Raw genomic sequence first — 22,995 nt, 5'->3', positions numbered from 1 at the left:
AACTACAATATGTAAAGCAAACCCTTTGACCTACCGCTACATGGACATTCCACTACAAATACTCCCACCTTGCTACTATATTTTAATCTCTTATGTAATCTTGCAAGGATATAATTCTACACACAAGACTACAACCAATCAATCCCCCTGATCATACTACAAAGACCACGTACTAGCTGATTACTTTTACTTCTATATATGCTTTATTGTTATCAATTAATATACACATATTGTACTTGTAAATATTGGCTCTATGCCCGTACTATAGTGTATTGGTGGCCTCATTGCTACCCGCGGTTTTTACCCACCTTCATTGAGGTTTTCCGCGTCACCATATCATGTCTCCTCCCTCTCCCTTTATTTTTCTGTTATTTACATTCTGCATTCCATGCTCCTTATTTTAATTTAGTTGATCCGTAGCCCGTATCCCACATCAAATCCTACTTGACGAAATTTAGCATAAACACCATGCTTGACTCAATCATAGCAAAATACTCAAGGATAGATGCAACTTTTGTTTGGAAACTTGGGGATGTAGTCTTCAATATGTCAACAAGACGAGCAGCCAGTGATGAGTCCAGCATATCTTTCCTGAAAAAAATGTAAAAAAATGTTCCACAATTAATCATATACACAAGAACAATAAACAAACAGTTGCATAGCCTTCTGATACGATTTTGCCTTGTAAACAACATGCCACAATGTAAAGGTAATGGCAGCAATCACAACGGTTTCCTATTCAACAAAATGGACTTAACATTGCATATGATAGTATGAATTTATAAATTAATAATTTTTCTTCTTTATCAATTGGACAATGTTTTCTTACAATTCTAAGTATTTGTACTAACCAAAAGAAGAGTTTAGAGTCTTCATAGAGCAAAATTTCAATAGCTTATTTATTTGTTTAAAAAAATAAAAATAAAATAAAATAAAACAAAACAAAAAAACAAATTGCAAAAGATATTAAATAAAATAATACATATGGTGGCATGCCTTTTTATAAGTAAAAAAATATTTGGGATTTTCTAAGTTGTGCCGCCAACTTCTTTGGATTGTAAGTTGTACCCATGGTTTTTAGAAATTCTAAGTTGTGCCCTCCAATTTCTCCAAATTCTAAGCTATGGCCTTATTTCACTTAAATTAGTTAGCTATAGTTTTGCTATTAACCATAGTTTGCAATAAAAAAATAAATAAATAAATAAATAAAAATAAAAAAATCTCTTCTCACTCCTCCCCCTCTCCCACTCTCACTCCACCCACCTTCTCCTTCCTCCTCTTTCTCTCTCCTCCAAACCCCCCACTCTCACTCCACCCACCTTCTCTAAAAACCTCTGACCCCTCATCAATGGTGGACGAAGCCCACCTCGATCCCTCTCATCACGGCAACCTCATCAAATTCCACGAAGCACCCACCAATTCCAATTTGATTGCAAAAATTTTGCTCGAAAACTGGGATTTTTACTCGAAATTGGGGTTTTGATTGCCCTGCTGCAGGGGTGGCTCGCGTTGGGTGGTGGGCTGGGTGAGGGTGGGTAGTTGAGTGAGGAGGCAGGGGAGGAGGGGAGGTGTGGTGGGGCTGTTGGGAGGTAAGGGAAGAGAAAGGAGAGAGAACGAATAAGGGCAGAGGAGGAGGGGCGTGAGGGTGGCTGTGGTTGTGGTAAGGTGGCGTGGGTGGTGGTTTTTTTTTTTTTTTTTTTTTTCTTTTAAATTATTATAATTAACCATAGTTAACTGATTTAAGTGAAATAAGGGTATAGCTTAGAATTTAGAGAAATTGGAGGGCACAACTTACAATTTCAAAAAAACATGCGTACAGCTTAGAAACTGAAGAAACTCGAGGGCACACCTTTAGAAAAACCCAAAATATTTAGACAACACCCTTCATAAAAGAATACAACCTTTATTTAGTCCCGTGCTCCATGCACAGACTAACATACAGTACCATGGAATTACGTAGAGATCTTTGGCTCTATATAGTCTTTACTAAACATTTCCAATTAGTTGTAGTGTAAAAAGCCCTTATAGACATATATATACACAGATCATTACCTACGCCAATTCGATGTGATTTCAACTTTTAGACAAAAATTTGAGAAATTTGGTTCATGTCATAGGATGTGACAAAGTTTGAGAAATCAGTTTACAAAATAAGTTAACATCAGAATGAGGTCAGAATGAAGGTGAACGAACGAAAGAAAGTCAGAAACTAGTAGCTTTGCTTCTTGATTGGAGCTTTTGAAATAATATGAACTCTTTCAACTCAGGACACTCAAATGCAGGCTTCAAGCTCAAATATAAAGGTTCACCTTGGCAGAATTCAAGACATGAGCACTCGACTTAACATTAAAGCCAATACTTTTTCAAAATAAAAAATTGCTATTAGTTACTACTTACCCATAATCCTATCACGGGGACTCGGTAAGTAGCTAAGCTATATACTTATCAAAATCTCGAGGAAATTGGTAGTTGAAGTTTTGAACCAACTATCATAAAGTAGAAACACCGGCTTTTGACCACAGAAAACACTTTTTCCTATTAGATAAATGGAGGGCCATGTTCCCATGTAGATGGCAGTTTTCAAATAAAAAATTTCTTCACTTTAATTTTCTTTCTTTTTTTCCCTTGATAAGACTTCTATCTAATCTGTCTATGAACTCTTTGAGATGTACTCAGTTATTCACAGTCACTTAACAATAAAATAACAATGACTAATGTAGGAAAATGGGAGATTTGATTGAATTAATTGATGCCAAATACAGGATAAGCATAGCTTTAGGCCATGAATCTCTAATGTAACTTGAGGTTACTACTCTAAAAAGAATGTGCTCTCTCTTAATTTCTGGATGGTTTCTAAACTAACAGCACCCACACTATATACTACTACAACTCCCAAATCATTTCCTAAATTGGATATACATAAAACATAAAGAAACTTGTTGACATTCCTCTTCAAAAGATCGCATGACTTCCCTTGTTGCTACTCCCACTAATTGAAGTAATGTTGACTTCCCTTGGTTTAAAGGTGCCTTTCCTTTTTCTTGTATAAACTTGAAAAAGGAGTTTGACCACCTTGAATACCTCAGTCCATTACACTCTTCTATTTTCTGTCTAGTTTAAATTGTGCAGCTACCTTGAAATTCCAAATTATGTCATCAAAGCCTTTCTTGGTTTCCCGTGTAAACTACAAACTAGACAGAGATGGCCACTAAATATATATGCATTGCATATTGCATTATATAAATAAGAGAATATACAGCAAAAGGATAATTAATTTCTGAAATCTAATATTAATTAATTTCTGAAAGCTAATTATAGAGTTAAGAAAACAGAGGAATTTCTGAAAGCTAATTGTAGAAAGTAACAACAGAGCAATGTCAAACCTGTTTATAGAAATACGACTCTTACACATAGCAAAAGCATAATTAAGTTCTGAAAGATAATTATAGAGTTAAGAAAACAATAGAGAAATGTCAAACCAGTTTATAGAAACACGACTCTTACATCTCTTCCTTGCTTAGTTGCTTCCACCAAATCCAGGAGTAATATCATGACTTGAATCAAATGTATTTGTTGAACCATTAACTGGTCCACTGTAAAACTGTAGGCAATAGTAAAATATGTAAGTCATATAAATGAATGAGAGAACGTCAATTATAATTTATAACCACTAACCTTTAACTTCATCTGCTTGTTTGGGTCCCAGATCCTTGCAAGGATGTTCAATGTCTGAAATTTCAGTACAACTGAATAATATTAAAAGCCAGAAGCATAGTGTATGGTCAGTTTAGAGCATATGGCATTAGTCACAAACCAACTACTACCTTTTCTAATAGGCTTCCACTTGATTCAAATCTTTTAAGTATATTGATCAAAGGGTGTGTAACACCCTCAGCTTCCATTGTTTCACAAAGAGCAATGCTGCATGAAACAAATAGCGTCCAAAATAAATTAATTATATTTATAGAAAACAAGTAAAAGATCAGTTATTTCACCTATGCTTTATATTTTGTAAGTCAAAAACTGATTTTTACAAGAACCTGTTGTTCACATGAGCAGTTTGGTGCAGAGTCCTCTTCTGTTTTTCTTTATTTATTTTTTAAATTAATGTTTAAGATGCATAGCAATCACATAGAACTTTTCATTTGTATCCTCAAATGTTTCTTTATAGAGGGGAGACAAGCATTAATAAAAGTAAAATTTGTTTATTGAAAAGTCAAATTGCCCACAAGGCCACAACCATGTGACTAGGGGTGATTATCGGTCGAACCGAGACCGAGCTTAGCTAAGTTCGTCTGCGTTTAAGTTTTTTCGAGCTCGAGCCGAGCCTAAATCGAGCCCAGCGTTGACCGAGCCTTTAACGAATTGTTCGCGAACAAGTTATACTAATTATTATTCTTGGTTCTCTCGACTTATTTGATTTTCTTCTTAAATTTTTCTTGGTTTTGTTCATTTTTTTTTATGTAATGAATTTGTTAACCTTCTCATATGTAATAAGTAAGAAATTTATTATTATGTATTAATGCATAATATATTATTTTTTAAATATAAAATAATTAACGAGCCTGGTCACGAGCTTTCGATCCGAGCCTACTCTAGCTCAGCTTGGTTCGTTTAGCTTTCGAGCCGAGCTTTGAACGAGCTGAGCCCGAACTGTTCGCGAACATGCCAGGCTCATTCTCGCCCCTACATGTGACAAAAGCAACATTATTCAAGCAATTGCAAAGGCAACTGCTCTTTTCATCCTCTCGCCTTCCTAGGGTCTACCCTTTCAAAAAAATTACTTAAGTACTTTATGCAAAGATTGGTGTTTCCTTTGGCTGTTTTCATGCTTCAACCATTTCTGGCTTCTTTCATCACAGAGTAACAAAATGAATCAATCAAAACCTTGATCACAAAAGTGAGGTCATGCTCTACGATCAAAGACCCTATTCTCATACAAATCCATTTGCTTCATATATTTCCTAACTCCTTCCAACCATGACATTTTTGGTCTCCCTCTCTACCTGTAAGCTCCCCATGAATCCATGATCCCCCTTCACTGGGTGGTGCATCTTGGGGTCAAGAGAAACAAAAAAAAGGTTTCACAAAATTGAAGTTTACTTTAAATTGCGCATAAAATTAAGAGAATATCTAACATTTATTGCTTTATTACAACTTTACAAAGAATGCTTCATATTTTCAACAAATTTAAAGAGATAAGGTTGTTGTTTCAATTATATGATTGTCTCTAAAACTATGGTTCCTCATATTTCATTCAACTATTAATCCTTGCATCAGTTGCCACAATTGTATCAGGTTTGAATGGAAGTGAAAAGATAAAGAAAACCCCCAAAATTGAGAGAAAAGAAAAGGAGAAGGGAAAAAATTTACTTCCTCCGTTTTCGAAATTTTGCAACAAAGGGGTATTTTTTGTGAGAGATAAAATATTACTTTGTTGCAAGTTTTCGAAAATGGAGGAAATAGTAAAAAGGATATGTTGCAATTGATTGGAGATTTGGGGGAATCAAAACAAGGAATATGTGACAACAATGCCAATAACTCCATTCACCATTTGTTTTCTATCTATTGTTTTCTGAAGCAAACATGTAAAAATGACTAGATATGGGAGAATAAACAGTACCTAATTGACAACTTATCTAATGCATTCAGAACTGATGACCTCACTGAATCACTACGGTGGTTTAAAAGCTGAACCAGACGCTTCACAGCTCCAGCTTCCCTGAAGGAAGTCCGCATGAATTCACTTACTGATGCAGCAGCAATAGAATCTGCCGCTTTTGCAATGGCTGTTTCATCTTCCAGCTCAAGAATCAGTACCAAACGTGCAATACCATCCCTCAATGGCAATAGTGTTTGGTGAAAGCTAGTAGAGGACCCACTTCCTGAATTACTCTCATCTTCATTTTCTATGGCTCCAATACGAGCTAGAAATTGCTGCTGTGTTCGGCCAACTATAGCATCCATTTTAGACTTGTCTATCTTATCAGCATTGTCTTCAACATGTAATCCGAGTAGTAATTCTGATGCACCATATCTTGAAGGGCCTTTTGAGCTTCGTCTAAAGTCAGAACCATCAGGTAATGAGGGCCATGAATACAATGCTGGCTTGAAAGAAGCATAAGCAGCTGCACCAACCAAAGGTACTGGAACCAATCCTTCCTCCATGACAAGAATTTTGTAGTAATCATCTTTAACAAGCTCAAGTAAAGCATTTTTTGCTTCTTTTCTAATCACCTTGGATCCTTCTTTTTCATTTGTCAAAAACTTGGCCTGAAATTTATAACAACAATCCTATTAATAAAATTTCCTATTGGTCGATAGACAAAGGAACACAAGGGCTAAAATAGACACAACTCATTTGGCATTAATAGATAAAAAAAAAAATCTGGCAGTCATAAATAAGAAGCTCAAATACATAAATAATAACAACCAAATGTTTCCTGAAGTTCTCTTATAGTCTCGTTTTCCGGGCAGATTATAACTTGTAGCTTAATCCAAACAACAATCAAAGGCCCTTTATTAGTTTAGATGCTTTTATTCAATTAATCATAACTTGTTGTTTCTTCGTGGTTCGAACCTTTTACTACTAGCTACATTAGGTTATCTTCGTGTTATCAGGTTACCTTTGATAAGCCTGTCAATCTTCCTCGTTTCTCAACGAATTTTAGTGAATTTTATATACAAATCGATCGCCTCGACGTTTAGAGTATGAATCTAAGCTTTGATTTCAGATTTGTTAATTTTTTGAGTTGATTTCGTAGCATTTTGTAATTCTAATTCTTTGTGGGTTTTGTTGTTTTGATTGAATTTTGTTCCAATAGTTGTAGATTGTTTTCTTTTATGTTTATAAGTACTTTTTGATTGAATTTGAGTAGTTTTAATTTGATTTTAGAATACCCTTATTATTGAGTTTTTGATCAAGTTCTTCAATGGCTTCCTACCTTAGTGTTTGCTTAATTCTTTGTGATTTGAGCTTGTTTTCATGGCTTTTGAGTAGTTTTCTTGTCTAGGAAGCTAGGGATCCTAACTAGTAGTCACACAATGCCTAATTAACATTTCATGGTCAATCCTTGATCATCTATTTCAAATTGTAGTTTCCTAATTGTTTTAGCTTTGGACTTGGTCAACCTAAAACTAGAATAAGAGGGAGATTTTGAATGAACTTCACCAAGGGATTGGGGGGTTTAATTTGGAATGCTTGGCCTATTTTGGTTTGACAAACACTAGTAGAGGTTAGAACAGGAGTTTAATCGAAGCTAGTAGTTGGATGATTGGGAGACTCGGGAGATGATTCCAATTGAATTAAAGGCAATGATCACAAAACTCAAGTAACTTAAATTGAGCTAACTTTTAAATTGGCATTGAGTGGTGAATAGTTAGGTCAACTAGGCTTCCTAGATTCTTAATTTTGAATTTCCAAAAGATTTAAGACTTAGCTTCCTAGTTGATTAGTTTTCCAAAAATACAAGCGGCATATCGATAATAGCATGAAAACAAAGCATGTCTCATTAAGATCTGGAAAAAAGTCTCACCAGTCTTGGAATAACATCAGCTTCAACCATGATACTGTGATTAGTAGAGCTCAATGCCAAATTTGCCAATACTCCACCAGCTGCTTCAGTTACCTTCATGTCTTCATCATCCAAAAACATTACAAGTATAGACAAAAGTGCATCATCACTTGCAATCTTTGGCCTGTATTTCTCATCTGCTGTTAAGTTCCACAGCAAACATATACTTTGTTCTTTGACCTGTGGACAAAAGTCATGGTGACTTCTTGTTATACAAATTTTAACAACCGTTGCAATCTTGAGGGATAATTGGTACCTCAGATGTCAAGGAAGGCTTCCTTAGTAAAGCAGTTATCTCCTCTATGGCCCCACTTTCAGCAACGATATCTCTATATGCATTGACTGAAGATATCATTCTCAAAAGGCCTGCTGCTGCTTCTTTTGCGTTGCTAGATTCGGACCTTAGAAGATGGACAGTGAGATTGACACAATCATGGTATTGCAAAATAATATCAACGTAACGCTTTCCTCCCAGGGAGTATTTCCAAAGAGCAATTACTGCCTGCTCTCTATCCAAGAGATTGTTGTCCAGCCTAAGCATTCTTACTAACAACGGTACATAATTCTCATCAGTACTTGACAAACTAGTATATATCGCATCAACATCCTGAAAAAGTGAAAAGCCATTAAAGATATGAGGTCACTTTTTTTTTTTTTTTTTGACATAGATATGGGGTCACTTAAAACAGAACAAAGGTGAATAATTAGAGTAATCAATCCAAAACCTCATAACTAAATAGGTAACGAACACAGTCCAAAACTACAAGACCAAGACCGGTAGTGGTACCTCACTAACCAAGTTATTCAACTCTAAGGCCTCGCTTGGTATGAGGGTAATGTATTAAGGGGTAATAAAAGTCAAACTTGAGAAAACAAAGGTGTTTAGAGGTGATAATAAAGGGATGAAGTGGTTGTGGGGAGAACAAAGTGGTGGTGGTGGGCGGAAAAGGGGAACTATTACCCTCATTTGGGGGGAGATATTTACCCTCCTCCACACTAGGGCTTAGTTTTAAAAGGCGCAAGGCGCACTAAGGCGCAAAGGGTTCTTGGAGCCTAGGCGCAAGGCGCAATGCAAAGGCGCGCGCCTTTCGTAGCCAAGGCGCACCTTATTTAGTTGTATTTATATATAATATTTTTGTTTTTATGGTGCTAAATTTTTACAAAAAGAGTCTCATTTAAACATAAATTTGATTTAAGTCTTTTATAAACATTATTGTAGTCGTTATATATTAGGTAATATTCTTTATAATACATTAATACACATAAACAAAAAAGATCAAAGGGCACTAAGCCATGGTGTTGGAAAATGTCTTCTAGCATACACTTGCCACAAGCTATGGTCGACAACATAGTTAGTTACATTGCCAAAAAGCGCAAAAAGCGCAAAGGCACGCCTCACTAAAGGCGCACTAAGGCGCGCGCCTCTTTGAGCCTCTCGTAGGTGTGCGCGCCTCGCCTAAAAAAAGCCCACACTCTCGAGCCTCGATGAGCCTTAAGCCTAGGGTAATTGTTACCCTCATATTGTTACCCTCATATTGAGGTAATTGTTACTCCATCTCTTCCTTTTTAAAACTAAGCACTAGGGTAATTGTTACCCTCATATTGGGGTAATAATTACTCCATCTCTTCCTTTTTTAGTCACAAAAAAATGTAATTATTCCTCCATCACCATATTAACTCATATGTTTTCTTCTTAATTTGATCAAGTTTGACTTTTATTACCCTTAATACATTACCCCCATACCAAGCGAGGCCTAAGGATTAGGCATATAATATTTTCCAACATGTCCAGCTTAGCTAAGCAAATGGGTCACTCAATTCAGTTGCTAGCCTTGCCGCTTACCTTTTCAAAGCTTTTTTTCCACGCTAAAGTTGATCGCCAATTCACCACATTTGCCACCCACTTTTTTCACTCTACTTTTACACCAGTTATAGACAACTTATATAATGCGTACATGGAAGTACATGGAAGCTATGACTCGAAAATTAACATCCACTTACGCCGTGATTAACAAAACCAGATAGTGCCCCCTACAACAGGAGACACCTTTTCAGTTTTCAGAACCACCCCAGCAGCAGACGGGTGTTCCGTACCAGAACTTATACCATATATGATATATTTCTTGAATTGTTCAGGTATCCATTAATCGATTATCGAACGGTCACAATTCGGCTACACCATTATTACCCCCCAAGGGAGAAACTTGATTACTTTAACAAACAAGCTAATTCCAAGTTTCCAACTAACCCAATGTAACACACTAACACCAACTTGCAGAAATTCAAATTATTGACAAAGTAAACACACACACTCAAAACAAGAAAGCGTTAAAAAAAATGCTAAAAAGGCATGAAGCAGGAAAAGACTTACAGAAACAGTAGAGTGTTGGGAGCGAGAATCAGCATCATCACCACTACTAGCCCTTGCAACAACAGAAACACGAGCACACTTTCTGGGGTTGAAGTTGGATAATCGAAAATGGGGATGAAATTTCGATGAACAACAAGAAAATGGTAAGCTCGAATTTCTTCTTCTGTTATTAGCAATGAACTTTTTGGGTTGGTGTTGTAATTGGGAAAACTTGAAGTAGAAATAGTTTGCTGGGATTGTTGCCATCAGCAAAATAAGGGGATTGTTGCATTAAACCACCTTCAAATTACTCAGATGATTATCGCAGAGATTGATAGATGCTGGTCTGGGCAAATATGAGGTGTTAGTGGGTTGTAAATTGACCAGTTGAGTCTTCGACACTGAATTGTGAACTTTTATGTACGTCACTCACCGAACGTTCCAGATACCTAGGGTCAGTTTACGAAAAAGGTTCAATGGAACTGAATTAAACTCAAAAGAACTAAATTGAAATGAACTACTTCCTCGGTTTCATAATAGTCGCTACACTCTAAAAGATGTGGACTTCTAAGCAATTTTTTTTGGGAAGAAAAAGATAGAGAGAATGAAAAAGGTGGCCCAATGAGAGAGATAGATAATGTTTTTGCCCAAAATGGAAGTGTAGCAAGTAATTTGAACTTTTGAAAATGAATGTGCCCGGAATTGAAAATTGTTTGAGTGGAAATGTAGAAAATTGAATGTGATGAAATTTGGAGAAAATTTTGTGTGATTTGGTTGAAAAATGAATGAGATAAAAGGATTAGAAGTTGAGTTGTATGAGGTGTGGGGTGGGTGGGAGTGAAAACAATTAGAGTTTTTTACAAAGTACAAAGCTTCTCTACAAACACATGACACCACCAAAACACTCCAAAACTCTTCCAAAAACCAAATAAAACACCTCCAAGTCACAAAATACACAAAAAGCAACCATAACACAAATACACCACCATCTTCCCTATGTCGATCCATCCTCCAACCATAAGCTCCAAATGCACAAGCCTTGAGCAAAACAAAGACCTAAAGCCCACATACAAGCACACAAACAAAAACAACTCACAAACACATTTCAAGCACATAACACAAGCTCAAGCGTATGAGCTAAAACACACCAAACATGAGAAGAGGCTGAAGCCCTCAGGGTGCCTCCTGGAAGCACTTATTTAACGTCACTAGCTTGACGCATCAACCCCATTACGGGGATCCTTAAGCAACATTAGACGAAGAAGTGCACTAGGCACTTGAGCAAACTCACCTACCATGCAAACAAATTAGTCATCCAAAGTCAATTGAGAAGAGAGTTGGGCACACCTCAAGTGCTCATAGGGGAAATTCTTCTTTTTCTTACCATTCCTTCCTTTTGAGACTTGAACCAACAAGGATGTGCCCAAGCCAAGAAATTTATCATCATTCCCATCCATTGGGACACTAGAACCACAAGAGCCAACATCTAGCTCGACCTTACCCTTACCATTATCATCAAGCTCATTATCTTTGAGCTCTTGCTCTCCATGTGCTCTTTGCTTCACACTTTCACCTACTTCACAAGGCCACAAAGAAACACTAGCATAATATGGGTTAGCTTCGAGCTTAGAACCAAGAAAATCACAAGAATGAGAAAGAAAGTCAACCACATTGCACTTACCATTCATAGAGTTAGCAACTCCTTTCTTACGAAAGGTTACCTTTTCCTTGCCCACCGTGAAGCTAATGGTGCCTTGCTTTACATCAATGCAAGCACCGACGGTGGCTAGGAAAGGTCTCCCTAAAATCAAGGAGATATCGGAGTTGCTTGCCACATTTATCACCACAAAGTCATTCTTAAGCATATGACCTTTCTTACCAATTTTTAGAAGCACATTTTCGGCAATTCCAACCGGGACTCGATTGGTGTCGTCCGCAAATTGTACGGTTGTGGTGGTGGACTTGAGAGTGGTGAGACCCAATTTTTGGAAAACCGGATATGTCATCACACTAATACCCGCTCCTAGATCACAAAGCGTATCTCTTATGAGCATACCATTAATGGTTCAAGGAATGGAGAATGTGCCCGGATCTTTGAGCTTTTCCGGGATCTCTTGTGGGGGTTCAATCTTGGTTTCCACTTTGTTCTTTTGCCCCATGTTAGAAGTCTCACCAAAGAATTGAGAGAAGTTGGGCATCTCACTCTTAGCCCCATTAGGTGGTAGTTGGGAATGGTGATGTTAGAGCATTTGGAGAAATTGACCAAATATTGAGTCAAGGAATTGCTCGGGGTTTGGCATTTCGGAAATCACTTTCAAGCCTAAGGGGTCTTGCCTCACGCTAGACTCTCCCTCTTCAATTGCCTTACCCTTCTTCCTAGCACTCTTGTTTCTCTTTTTCTTTTTCTTCTTCTCTTTGGTCTTTTCATCATCGGTTTCGCTCATGCGATCACTCTCACCAACATCACCTACTTTCACCTCTAGCCTCACTCTTCTCTTCAATCCTTTCCCTTCTCTCATTCTCAATGGGTTCCTTCTTATCACTCTTGTTTTGAACAACAACAAGCTCACTCTTTTCTCTCTTCTTCCACTCAATCTCAACTTCTCTCTTACCACCACTCGATTCCATAGCATGCACTTGTGAACTAGCATCATTCTTTGTAGTGGTGGTATATGGTTGAGATGGTTGAATGTACTTTGGGGTTTGTTGGGCTAGATGTGCCATGTTCCCTTCAAGAGTTTTCATTCTAGCTCGGAACTCGTGTTGGTCTTGTGGTTGTTGAAGAAGGGGGAAATTTTTATTTTGAGTGGGATATGGGTTGAAGTTTTGTGGATTTTGGATTTGGTTGAAATGGGGTGGAACTTGGTTTCCTCTTGGCCCCATGAATTGCCCTTGCATAGCTCCTTGAGAATTTGGGTGTTGGTAGTAGGGGGTGTTTTGGTTGGCTTGAAATGGAGCTTGAGCATTGGGATTAGCAAAGCCACCAACATTAGCTTGATAGCCATAGTTAGGGTTATTCCCCCTAAAACCACCTTGCCATTGAGCATTTGGGGTTTGGTTAGCATACCCATGGTTTTGATTCACAAAACCTTGGTTTTCATAACCAAAGCCTCTTTAGTTGAAAGGTCTTTGGTTACCATAACCATTCCCACCTTGAGGGTTGAAACCCCTTTGGTTGGAATTGTTTTGGTAACCATAGCCATTCATTTGGCTTGGTTGGTTGTATGGGGCCCTCATTGGCCCATAAGCATTAGGATTGCCACCAAAACGTGGCCTCATCCCATTGTCACCCATCGCATGATATTGTTCAATGTCATAATCGCAAGGCAAATCATCAACACAATCATCATTAAGCATGGACACATTTTGCATGTTACAATATGAAAACAAGTGATCATAGGCTCCACAAATATTGCAAAATAAAACTCCACTAGGCATGGTGTTATAAGCTTGGGGTTTAGACTTACCTTGGCTCTTAAGAAGGGTGGGTGGAGTCGCTTGAGAGGAGGAGATTCCCCCCTTCTCAAGGGATTTCTCCACAATGGATTTAATGCCCTCTAGAAGCTTTTCCACGACCTCGCCTTCGCCAAGAGCATGAACCACTCCCTTGTTTTGCCTTAGTGGGGCTCCTTCACCTTCTTGCCATGTGGCATAGTTGTCCACCACATCTTCTATGATCCCTTCGATCTTATCTTCACTTTTGTTCATGATCGGGCCTCCGGCGCCCGCATCCAAACTCGTCTTGGTCGAGTTGTTTAGCCCCATATAGAAGGTTTGATATAGCAACCACTTGGGAATACCATGGTGAGGACACTCACGTTGATACTCCTTAAATCTCTCCCATACCTCATACAATGTTTCATCAACCCTTTGTGAGAAACCTTGCAACTTTGCCCTTATCTCGGCGGTCTTGCGATGGGGGTAGAATTTGTACAAGAATGCCTTGGTTGTCTCTTCCCAAGTGGTCAAGGAGTTCGGCTTGACTTCCTTCTCCAACCAATCCAAAGCCTTGCCTACGAGTGAGAATTCGAACAATTTGAGCCGTAGGTATTCTTGGCTCACCCCATTGACTTTGATTGTATCAACATACTTCTCAAAGTCCTTGAGGTGTTTGTGCGAATTCTCATTCTTAAGGTCGTGAAAAGGCCTTGACTCGATCAATTGGATTAGATTGGGCCTTATCTCGAAATTTCCTTCTATAGCGGGGAGGACTATTGCCTTGGTTGTAGTGTATGCTCCCGGAGTCCCTAAATCCTTCAAAGCTCTAGCCATGTTTTCCAAATTTTCGTTTTTCTCAAGCTTATCCTCCAAAGCTTTTTCCTCTTTCTCACTCTCACTTGATTGCTCAAACAACTCCTTGCCCTCAATCTTTTCTCTAACTCTTGAACCCGTTTTCCTTGCCTTTCAAATTTTTCTCAAAGTTTTCTCAATCTCGGGATCAAAATCTAGGATTGAAGACTCACTATATTGCATGTAAATGGATATGAAAAGCAATAAAACCAAACCAAGTTCTCAAAACTCAAATCAACGTTGCCTCCCCGGCAACGGCGCCAATTTGATGGGTGCCTTGGTGGTCGTTGATTTCACCAAGTCACTCACACAAATACAATTTTTAAAGCCAAGCAAACCAATCTATACAAGTATAGTCGTGAGCAAGGGTCGAACCCAAAAGAGGCAAAAACTATGTTTTGAGTTTTGAAATCAAGGATTTGGGGGGTTTGAAATCAAAATGGGATTTTGAATTATTTTAAGAAACTAATGCAAACAAAGTAATTGAGGTTTTTGTGAAATCAAACAATCTAAAACACCTAGGAATGCTAGCTTGCCCAACTATATAAAGGAATAATGCCAATCAAAAGGGGTTGAGTTCTCAAGTCAATTTTAATAGTAATTGTGATCTTAGCTTAGAAATGTGGTTGGAATTATCTCCCAAGTCATCCATTCATACCACACTATGCTTAAACCAAAGTCCCCTTTAAATTCTCACATAGTTTAGTCATACTTGATTAAGCTAATACTCCAAGCAACCTCTCCAATCCCTTGCAAAGGTTTATTAAAGCAAGCTCTCTCTCTCTCTCCCAATTTTAGGTGGCCAAATCCAAAATCAAGAAAGAATGAGAAACCACACTTTTAGGGCAAAGTATGATTGAATTGAGATTATCATATCATTTTGGCATCAAATTGATTATAGTTGGGCTCCCTAGCATCCCTAAGCTAGAAAACTACTCACTGATCATGCTTTGAAAAAAGAAAACAACAATAAAAACAAGAGAAAACAACAAAGAAGCCATTGAAGAGCAAAACTCAAACAAAAAAGGGTATTCAATATCTTTCACAAATCAACACCAAAATCAACAAGAATTGTATGTATTTACTCACAAACAACTAGAGATTACTTCTATCAACAATTGAAATCAAAATTGAAGCAATTAAGAAAACCCAAAAAATAGTTAACAACACAAAACTACAACAAACATGCTCAAAACTAAATCAAAAGCAAAATTAAAGGCTAGAAATAGAAGTACTTTGATTAGAGGAATCAAAAGCATATAAAACTTGTAAGAAATGATTGAGAAATGAGTGAGTTATGGCAAAAACAAGCTCAAGAACCAAGGTTTCTCTCTCCTCTAGTTATGGAGATTGAAGAAGATGAATCTACGTAATTTGAGAGAAAAAGCAAAAAAATCTGAAATTCTAAAACTAATGAAAATGAATTAAGACTTGTCTCTTGTTCTCTCTCCTAAAATCCTATATATACAACTCTAATACAAGCTATTACATATTTACAAAATTGCCATTACTAAGCTTCCACATGTGCAAGTCAAACTCCAAAAGTCAAAGTCAACTGCCAGGTCAACGAAAAGTAAAAGGAGCTAGCTGCCACGCAGGCGCGGACGACACGCGAGTGTGGAGCGCATGCGAAACCCCACGCGCGGACGAGACGCGCGTGTGGGGCGCGTGCGAAACCCCACGCGCGGACGAGACACGCGGACGAGAGGTCCCATGCGCGGACGCACATTTTTCTCTTTGGAAGTGTGCAGACGCGTGTGCCACGCGCGGACGGGACGCGCGAACGAAAACTCCATGCGCGGATGACACATGCAGACGGACTGGGCGAGGCGCGGACGCGCCAAAAACCTTCCGGTAAAACCTGGGAAAGTGTGCAGGCGCGTTCCAAGAGCGCGTGCGCGCGTGGCGAGTCGCGGACGAACTTCCATGCCCCATAACTCTCTGCTCGTTTCTCAGAATGCAGCTTATAATATACCGTTGGAAAGCTCTCTGAGTCTACTTTCTAATGCAAAAAGTCTCATCTGCAAATTCAAAGCGTGCAAAAAGATATGACTCGAATAAGTCGTTAGGGTACAAATTCAATCACTTAAAAGCTCACCTCTTTCACAAAAACTACCAAACCAAAGCACAACAAGGCACCACACTAGCACACATTCACATAGGATGCTTGCAAACACTAATAGCACTTGTATTTGAGTACAAAAGAATAGGAAAGAAGAGAAACAAAGCTAAAAACCTACAAAAACCACTAAAAACCAACAAAACTCTACAAAACTAAACAAAGTGGAAATCTAGCTTGAAAGCTAGTGAAATGATATCAAAAACACACAAAATGGCCAAAATAAGGAAGAAATAAGTGCCTAAATGTGACCATTTTTGGCACTTATCAAAGTGTAGCGAGTTTTTCGAAACGGAAGAAGTAAAAATTTTAACTTTGCATTAATATGCACCAAGATACAAACAATGATATAGATATAGTATCTTATAATTTATAGGCAATATTGTCAACAACTACTCGATTTTGTAAATTTTTAGAAACAACTACTCATTTTTTTAAGGGTTCGTTCGACATTGTTGTGGTTTTTTGTTTTTTGATTTTTGTAAAAAGTCATGTGAAATATAGCATATAAAAGATTAAAAAAAATTACATAGACTTATTGAAAACAATATAATTTTGAAAACTCACAACAAAAAAGTCTAAACCACTTTTTTCTGGTTTCCTTTTTTGGTTTTTTGTTTTCAAAAAAGCTGAAAATTAAAAACAAAAACAATACCGAACGGCCCCTAAACAACTACCCGATTTTTTTCTTATGTTTGTTAATCACTACCCACCTTGGGTTTCCGATGGCTGAAAACCGCTCTCCATTCTGTGGACCCCACCAATGTTCGATTTTTTTCTTTTAAAACCTGATTAACCTTATTTTCTTCCTATCTTTATCTCTTTTTGTCCAATTCCTCACTCTAATCTTCCTCGTTTTTCTTCCTTTCTCTATTGTTCTTCTACATTTTTCATTTTGTTTGTTTTTTTTCCTGAATTTCTTCATTTAGTCCCAAAAAATGCAATTTTGACAAGATTTCAAGTCAACACAACCAACTTAAATCAGAGTAAAATTCAGCCAAAAACAAAGCAATCACAAAACCTAAACTCAAGAAAATGAAAAAAAAAACCCATTTTAACACAAGCAAACACCACAATTGCAGAGATTTCGATGAACACTTCCAATTTAGGGTTTTTGTTGACAAATCAAGAAAAAAAAGCACACTTATCGAAATACCTCCTAATACAACATCGAAATTATTACGGAAATGTCATTTCTAAAATTAAATACGGAGTACCTCCTAATACAACATTGAAATTATTACAAAAATGTCATTACTAAAATCCTAAGATCTCGGAAATTTCAACAATGCCCTTGCCAAAAGTCTACTTTGCAGCTGCGGAGGGAGTTCGGCATTTCTCGACTAAAAATGCAGATCCTTAGAGCGAGAAAGATACAACCAGAGTGGACGCTCTACCCTCGAGAGCGAACGCTTTGAAGCCAGAGCGGAGGCTCTAAATGCTCAACATTATCCTCCAAAATCTCTGAAAAAGGATGGCCCTCCAGAGCGGACGCTTTGGATGCTCAACATTTGCTTTTGAAATCTTGGAAATTAAGTGAAAGAGAAGGGCACCCAGAGTGGACGCTCTAGCCCTATAAGGCCTCCGACATTTGCTCCAATTCTTCCTCTTTGCCAGCTCAAGTCAAACACTCCCAAAGTCGAATTTTGACAGCCCATAACTTCTGCCTCGGCACTCGGATCGCAGCGTATAAATATACCGTTGGAAAGCTCTCGATCCCATCTTTCAATTGCAACAAGTTTCACCTGCAAATTCTGAGCATACAAGATATGGCTAAAAGAAGTGATTAGCACACTTAAAATCAAGAATCAAATCACAACTTGCAAACAAGCAACATGGCATCAATAGCAACTCAAACCAAAGTACTAGGATGTACTCTAAGGACTTAAAAGAAGAAAAGAAGGAAAAACTAAGGAAAAAGAAGCTAAAACTACTCAAAACACAACTAAGACACAAAAGCAACTAAAGACTCAAAACTAAGTAAAAAGCAAGCAAAACCAAACTAAAAACACACAAAAGAGCTAAGAATAAGGGGTAAAAAGCCCTAAAAGTGGCAATTTGTGCCACTTATCGGTTAGAGTAATATTAAATAGTTCCAAAGTTATAGGAAATAAGTAGTATTGGAGAGGGCAAAGTTTCTTGTCTGACGTTACAAGTCTTTTAGAGGATTGATTTTTCATTCTAAAGGAAGTGCTTTGAATAGGATTGTGACAGAAAATGTTGTTGCATATTTATGAACCCCTATTGTTTGACATGCTCAAAATTATCAGTAGATTAAAGTGAGCAAGTGGGAGGACGTTTTCGTCGTTCTAAAAATGCCTAACCAAAGATAAATCTCCTACTCTCTTAATACAAGCTAATGTATAGGGCAAGTAGAGTTCGTATCCATAGGGAATGGGGACTTGCTAGAAACTAATAGCAAATAAAGATGTCAAATCACTTCGATTACTATCCGTGATTAAACAACGAACAAAAGGGGGGGGGAATTTTGTGGTGAATTAGAGTATCAATGATCTAAGTGAAACTAGCGATTAATTTAAACTTGAGGTAACGAACTTAATAATTGGTAAGAACTTCGCTCTTTATCGATTATATGACCGAAACACTTGTTAACGTTATAATTCAGTTCTTGATTAGTTATTGTTGAAGACTTAATCTCCGATGTCTCTATAAGTAGCTAAGTCGATGTTATGGTGATTAAACCACGCATGGTGCGTCTACTTAACACTAATTATCAATCGAACCTTTTCCAAGGCGTAGAGATTAGAATCAATAATTGCAATGAGCCTACTAAACAATAAGATCGTGAATTAATTAACAAGGTGTGAATTAACTAATGATTAATCTAGCTTCTACCAAGTTTCAACAATCAAGTGGTTCAATTGAATAAACCCTAACTTGCTACTATGAATTGGGAAACAATAATGAAATCAATTGCAAACCCTAGCAATGAAAATTAACAAGTACTAACAAGTATATATCCAAGTCAATACAAAGCAATAATCATATCAATAAGAACAAAAGTTTCAATTAATTATAATCAAGTAAAGAACTAGATAGAGTTTGAGTAAATATTACATAAACCTTTGAAGATAATTCCAACCACTCCTAGGAGTGCTTAAGCTAGAGATACCATGTTCATGCTTGATTCCATGAGAATAATCAACAATTAAACTAAGAGAATTAAACTATGAGTATTTGAGTTCTAAAGCTAAGCTTGAGTAGTAATGAGAGAAATTGAGATCTAGAATGATAATATGATACTTTACAATGTGTTTCAACAATTCCATAAATACTATGGCCTAAAAACAAACCTAAAAAGCAAGTGGAATGAAACCGCTTAAAACAGAGTCGGGGCTGCAGGGGGGCACTGGGCGCGCCCTTAGTGGTGTTGGGAGCGCCCTAGGTGAGATCAAAACATCTGCTTCTGCCTCCTAGGCGCTGGTCGCGCCCAGCTGGCCTGCAATGCACACTAAACTTCAAACGGCCATATCTCCCTCGTTTCTCATTGGATTTTACCACTCGTTGCAAAGATCTCGAGACAAACTTCAAACGGCCATATCTACCTCGTTTCTCATTGGATTTTACCACTCGTTGCAAAGATCTCGAGACAAACTTCAAACGGCCATATCTACCTCGTTTCTCATTGGATTTGACCACTCGTTGCAAAGATATCAAGACAAACTTTCATCTCCAACAAGAATTAACTGAAAATAACTTGTATATTAAAAGATATAACCATTTGAATTTGGTTTTGTAGACACCCAAATGTGTCTCCCCAAATAAGTAATCAATGATGAAACAAACCACGTTTCGCGATCGATTTGATTCTGAAGAGATGCGACTGAACTCGTAAATCGAATCCGAAAAAGCTCGAAATAAGTGAAGTTATGCTCGAAATAAGTGAAGTTATGCTCGAAATCATATGTCAAGGGTCAAATAAGAGGCAAAAAGTATTTTCTTTTATTTATTTTAAATATTTTCTATTTTTAGACTTTCTTTTTTAGTTTTAGGATTTTTTTTAATAATTAATAAAGGTCATCTTTAAGATTTCCACTTTTCATTGCATTCTTCTCATTTTTCTGAGTTCACCAGTATTTTTAGATTATTTTTCCGATTTTTCTATGATTTTTTATGAATTTTACAATATTTACAAAAATAAAAAAATACAAAAATACGCAAAAAATACACAAAAATACATAAAAATACATGGATGAATGTAGAACATTCTAGAAGGGCCTTGATTGCCCTCCAAGAATGTCCACGTTCATAGCATCGCGTATTTCAAGGCAAATCCTACAGAATTTTTGCAAATACGTAAAGTATAAGGAAGCGTATACATAAAAATACGCAAAAAATACACAAAAATACATAAAAATACATGGATGAATGTAGAACATTCTAGAAGGGCCTTGATTGCCCTCCAAGAATGTCCACGTTCATAGCATCGCGTATTTCAAGGCAAATCCTACAGAATTTTTGCAAATACGTAAAGTATAAGGAAGCGTATATATGCTCAAACGAGCGTGTATACGCTCCCAGGAGCGTGTATACGCTCCTTCGAGCGTATATACGCTCCTCAAGAGCGTATATACACTCGTTTTTGTTCCCGTATGCCTATAAATACGGCCATCGACCTTTCATTCGAGCATCTTCACACGTATTGCTAGACTTTGTGTACGTGCATACTCTTTTTCTCTCTCACTCATACTCTCTTTCACTACAAAACACACAAAATACGAGTTCTTGCGATCTTTCGAATCACTTTGGCGAGCGAAATCAAGGTATAATTCTGAGATTACTCAACAAAACCTTCATTTCGCGTTCTTTTAACTTTGATTAATAACAATTTCGAGTTTTAATTCAACTAATAAAATGTAGAAACTCACCTTTTATTCGATTTCATGTAAATATGTAGGATTAATTATCACATTTTGTTGTTTTCGTTTTCATTAACTTTATTATCGCTTGTCTTAATTATCATTCCTTTCTTACTTATCGTCATTATTAATGTTGATTGTCATTACTAACGCTTTCATTGTGTTTTATATAGCGATCTTTGTCAAGGCACTCTTATTCTATTATTTAAACTAACGATTTGTTTGATTGCAGCGACAAGGTAAGGATGGTGTACATATATTGTGTATATATTGAATGTCACACTTGTATGCTTTGCTAAATAAGACCGGAAATTATGTGAATCACATTAAAGTCAGATTAATTATGGACGACCGGCTTTTAGGCACCGTATTAATTTGATTAATCTCAAGTGGTCACAATTTCTAGGCTAGGTAGTTGCTTGTGCATAATAGAAACTCATTTTTGTAGTAACTTTAGGATTAGAACGCTAATAAGGCTCAAAATTGCTAGGCTATGTGTATCTAATAATCGTGTTGAATGGAATTACAATGAGACCGAGTAGAGGCCGCTACATGCGGGCGGATTGGGTCAAAGATTCAATCCGTACCATGTCCCCGAACCCACGAGCTGGTTACTGGACCTAACTGTGGGGCCATTGTTTTGGCACCAACGTTTCGAGCGTCCGTGATTAACCTGTATAGGCACGGTGGCAATTCCCCTTACTCGACAACACTCCCCCAACGCACTCACGTGCAGTTTCTGTGGCTCAAGCCCACAAACACACATCGATGTAGGCCCAAGCCCGCGAGGTCCCACGGTCTACAAGTCTACTGTACTTTTCTTCTTCTAATTGGATCACTTTTCTCATTGGATTTGACCACTCGTTGCAAAGATCTCGAGACAAACTTTCATCTCCAACTAGAATCAACTGAAAATAAATTGTATATTAAAAGATATAACCATTTGAATTTGGTCTACTGTACTTTTCTTCTTCTAATTGGATCACTTTTCCTTCTTCTTCATGTGCTTCAATCCACTTCTTCCTAGGTCCCAAACAAGCTTCGAACTTTCCAAAAACATATAAAACATGGAAAGACCTCGAGCCTGAATCAACAAAAATAAACTAAGTCCTAAAAAGCAATTAAATAATGAAATGTAGGAAATTTTGCGAGAACAAACCTTTTATAACCAAAATTTTGCGAGATAGAACCTTTTAAAACGTTTATTGCGAGATGAAACCCAAAACAAAAAATAATTTGCGAAATAAAATCTGCTGATGCATAGGGTCTTTGACTTATAATTTCAGCTTTGGACCTTCTATTTACCAATCCAACCAACACCAACACCACCATTCACACAACTTACCATCACTACCACCACCATTCACACGACCTACCATCACTACCACCACCACACTAATTACCACCTCAATCCATTAACACCACCTAATACTTTGAATTTCAAATTTTAATTTCCAATCTCCATTAACACCACTTCAACCTTCATTGAAATCACTCCTCCACCTCTTACTACTTCTCGCAAAATTCCATTGAAATCACTCCTTGCAAACCCACAAAGTCCCTCGCAGCCCCCACGAACTCCTTCACCACACCACGAAATCCCTTTGCAACTTCACGCACTTCCTTTGCCACCCCACGAACTCGTAGCTCTGGAATTCGAATTCCTTTTTGGTTGAATGGTGATGGAGGTTGAATATGTGAATTTGAAATTGTTGATGGTTGAAGGAATCCGAAAGTGTTGTTGGTCAAATTTTTTGTGGTTTTGGTCGAATTATTTGTTGT

At 37.5% G+C, this 22,995-nt stretch overlaps 1 protein-coding gene and 1 non-coding gene across 2 annotated transcripts; one reads left to right on the top strand and one right to left on the bottom strand.

Annotated features, from left to right (window-relative positions):
- Positions 1 to 464: 464 nt before the first annotated feature.
- On the bottom strand, positions 465 to 10,589 carry LOC145635466 (uncharacterized). The gene is made up of 8 exons (XM_081686748.1): positions 9,946 to 10,589; positions 7,831 to 8,181; positions 7,536 to 7,754; positions 5,624 to 6,273; positions 3,825 to 3,921; positions 3,676 to 3,729; positions 3,505 to 3,601; positions 465 to 591 (listed from the first exon to the last, which is right to left on the bottom strand). The coding sequence occupies exons 1-7, from the start codon at positions 10,189 to 10,191 to the stop codon at positions 3,518 to 3,520; spliced, it is 1,701 nt and encodes a 566-aa protein (XP_081542874.1). The 5' UTR covers positions 10,192 to 10,589; the 3' UTR covers positions 465 to 591; positions 3,505 to 3,517.
- A 3,131-nt stretch (positions 10,590 to 13,720) lies between these two features.
- LOC145637550 (small nucleolar RNA R71) lies at positions 13,721 to 13,822 on the top strand. The gene has a single exon (XR_014114322.1). It is a non-coding gene; the product is annotated as a small nucleolar RNA R71 (small nucleolar RNA).
- Positions 13,823 to 22,995: the final 9,173 nt, after the last annotated feature.

This window comes from Chenopodium album, chromosome 6, assembly GCF_948465745.1.
Source record: "Chenopodium album chromosome 6, dcCheAlbu1.1, whole genome shotgun sequence".
Taxonomy (NCBI): domain Eukaryota; kingdom Viridiplantae; phylum Streptophyta; class Magnoliopsida; order Caryophyllales; family Amaranthaceae; genus Chenopodium; species Chenopodium album.
This window is presented reverse-complemented; position numbering and strand designations above follow the sequence as displayed.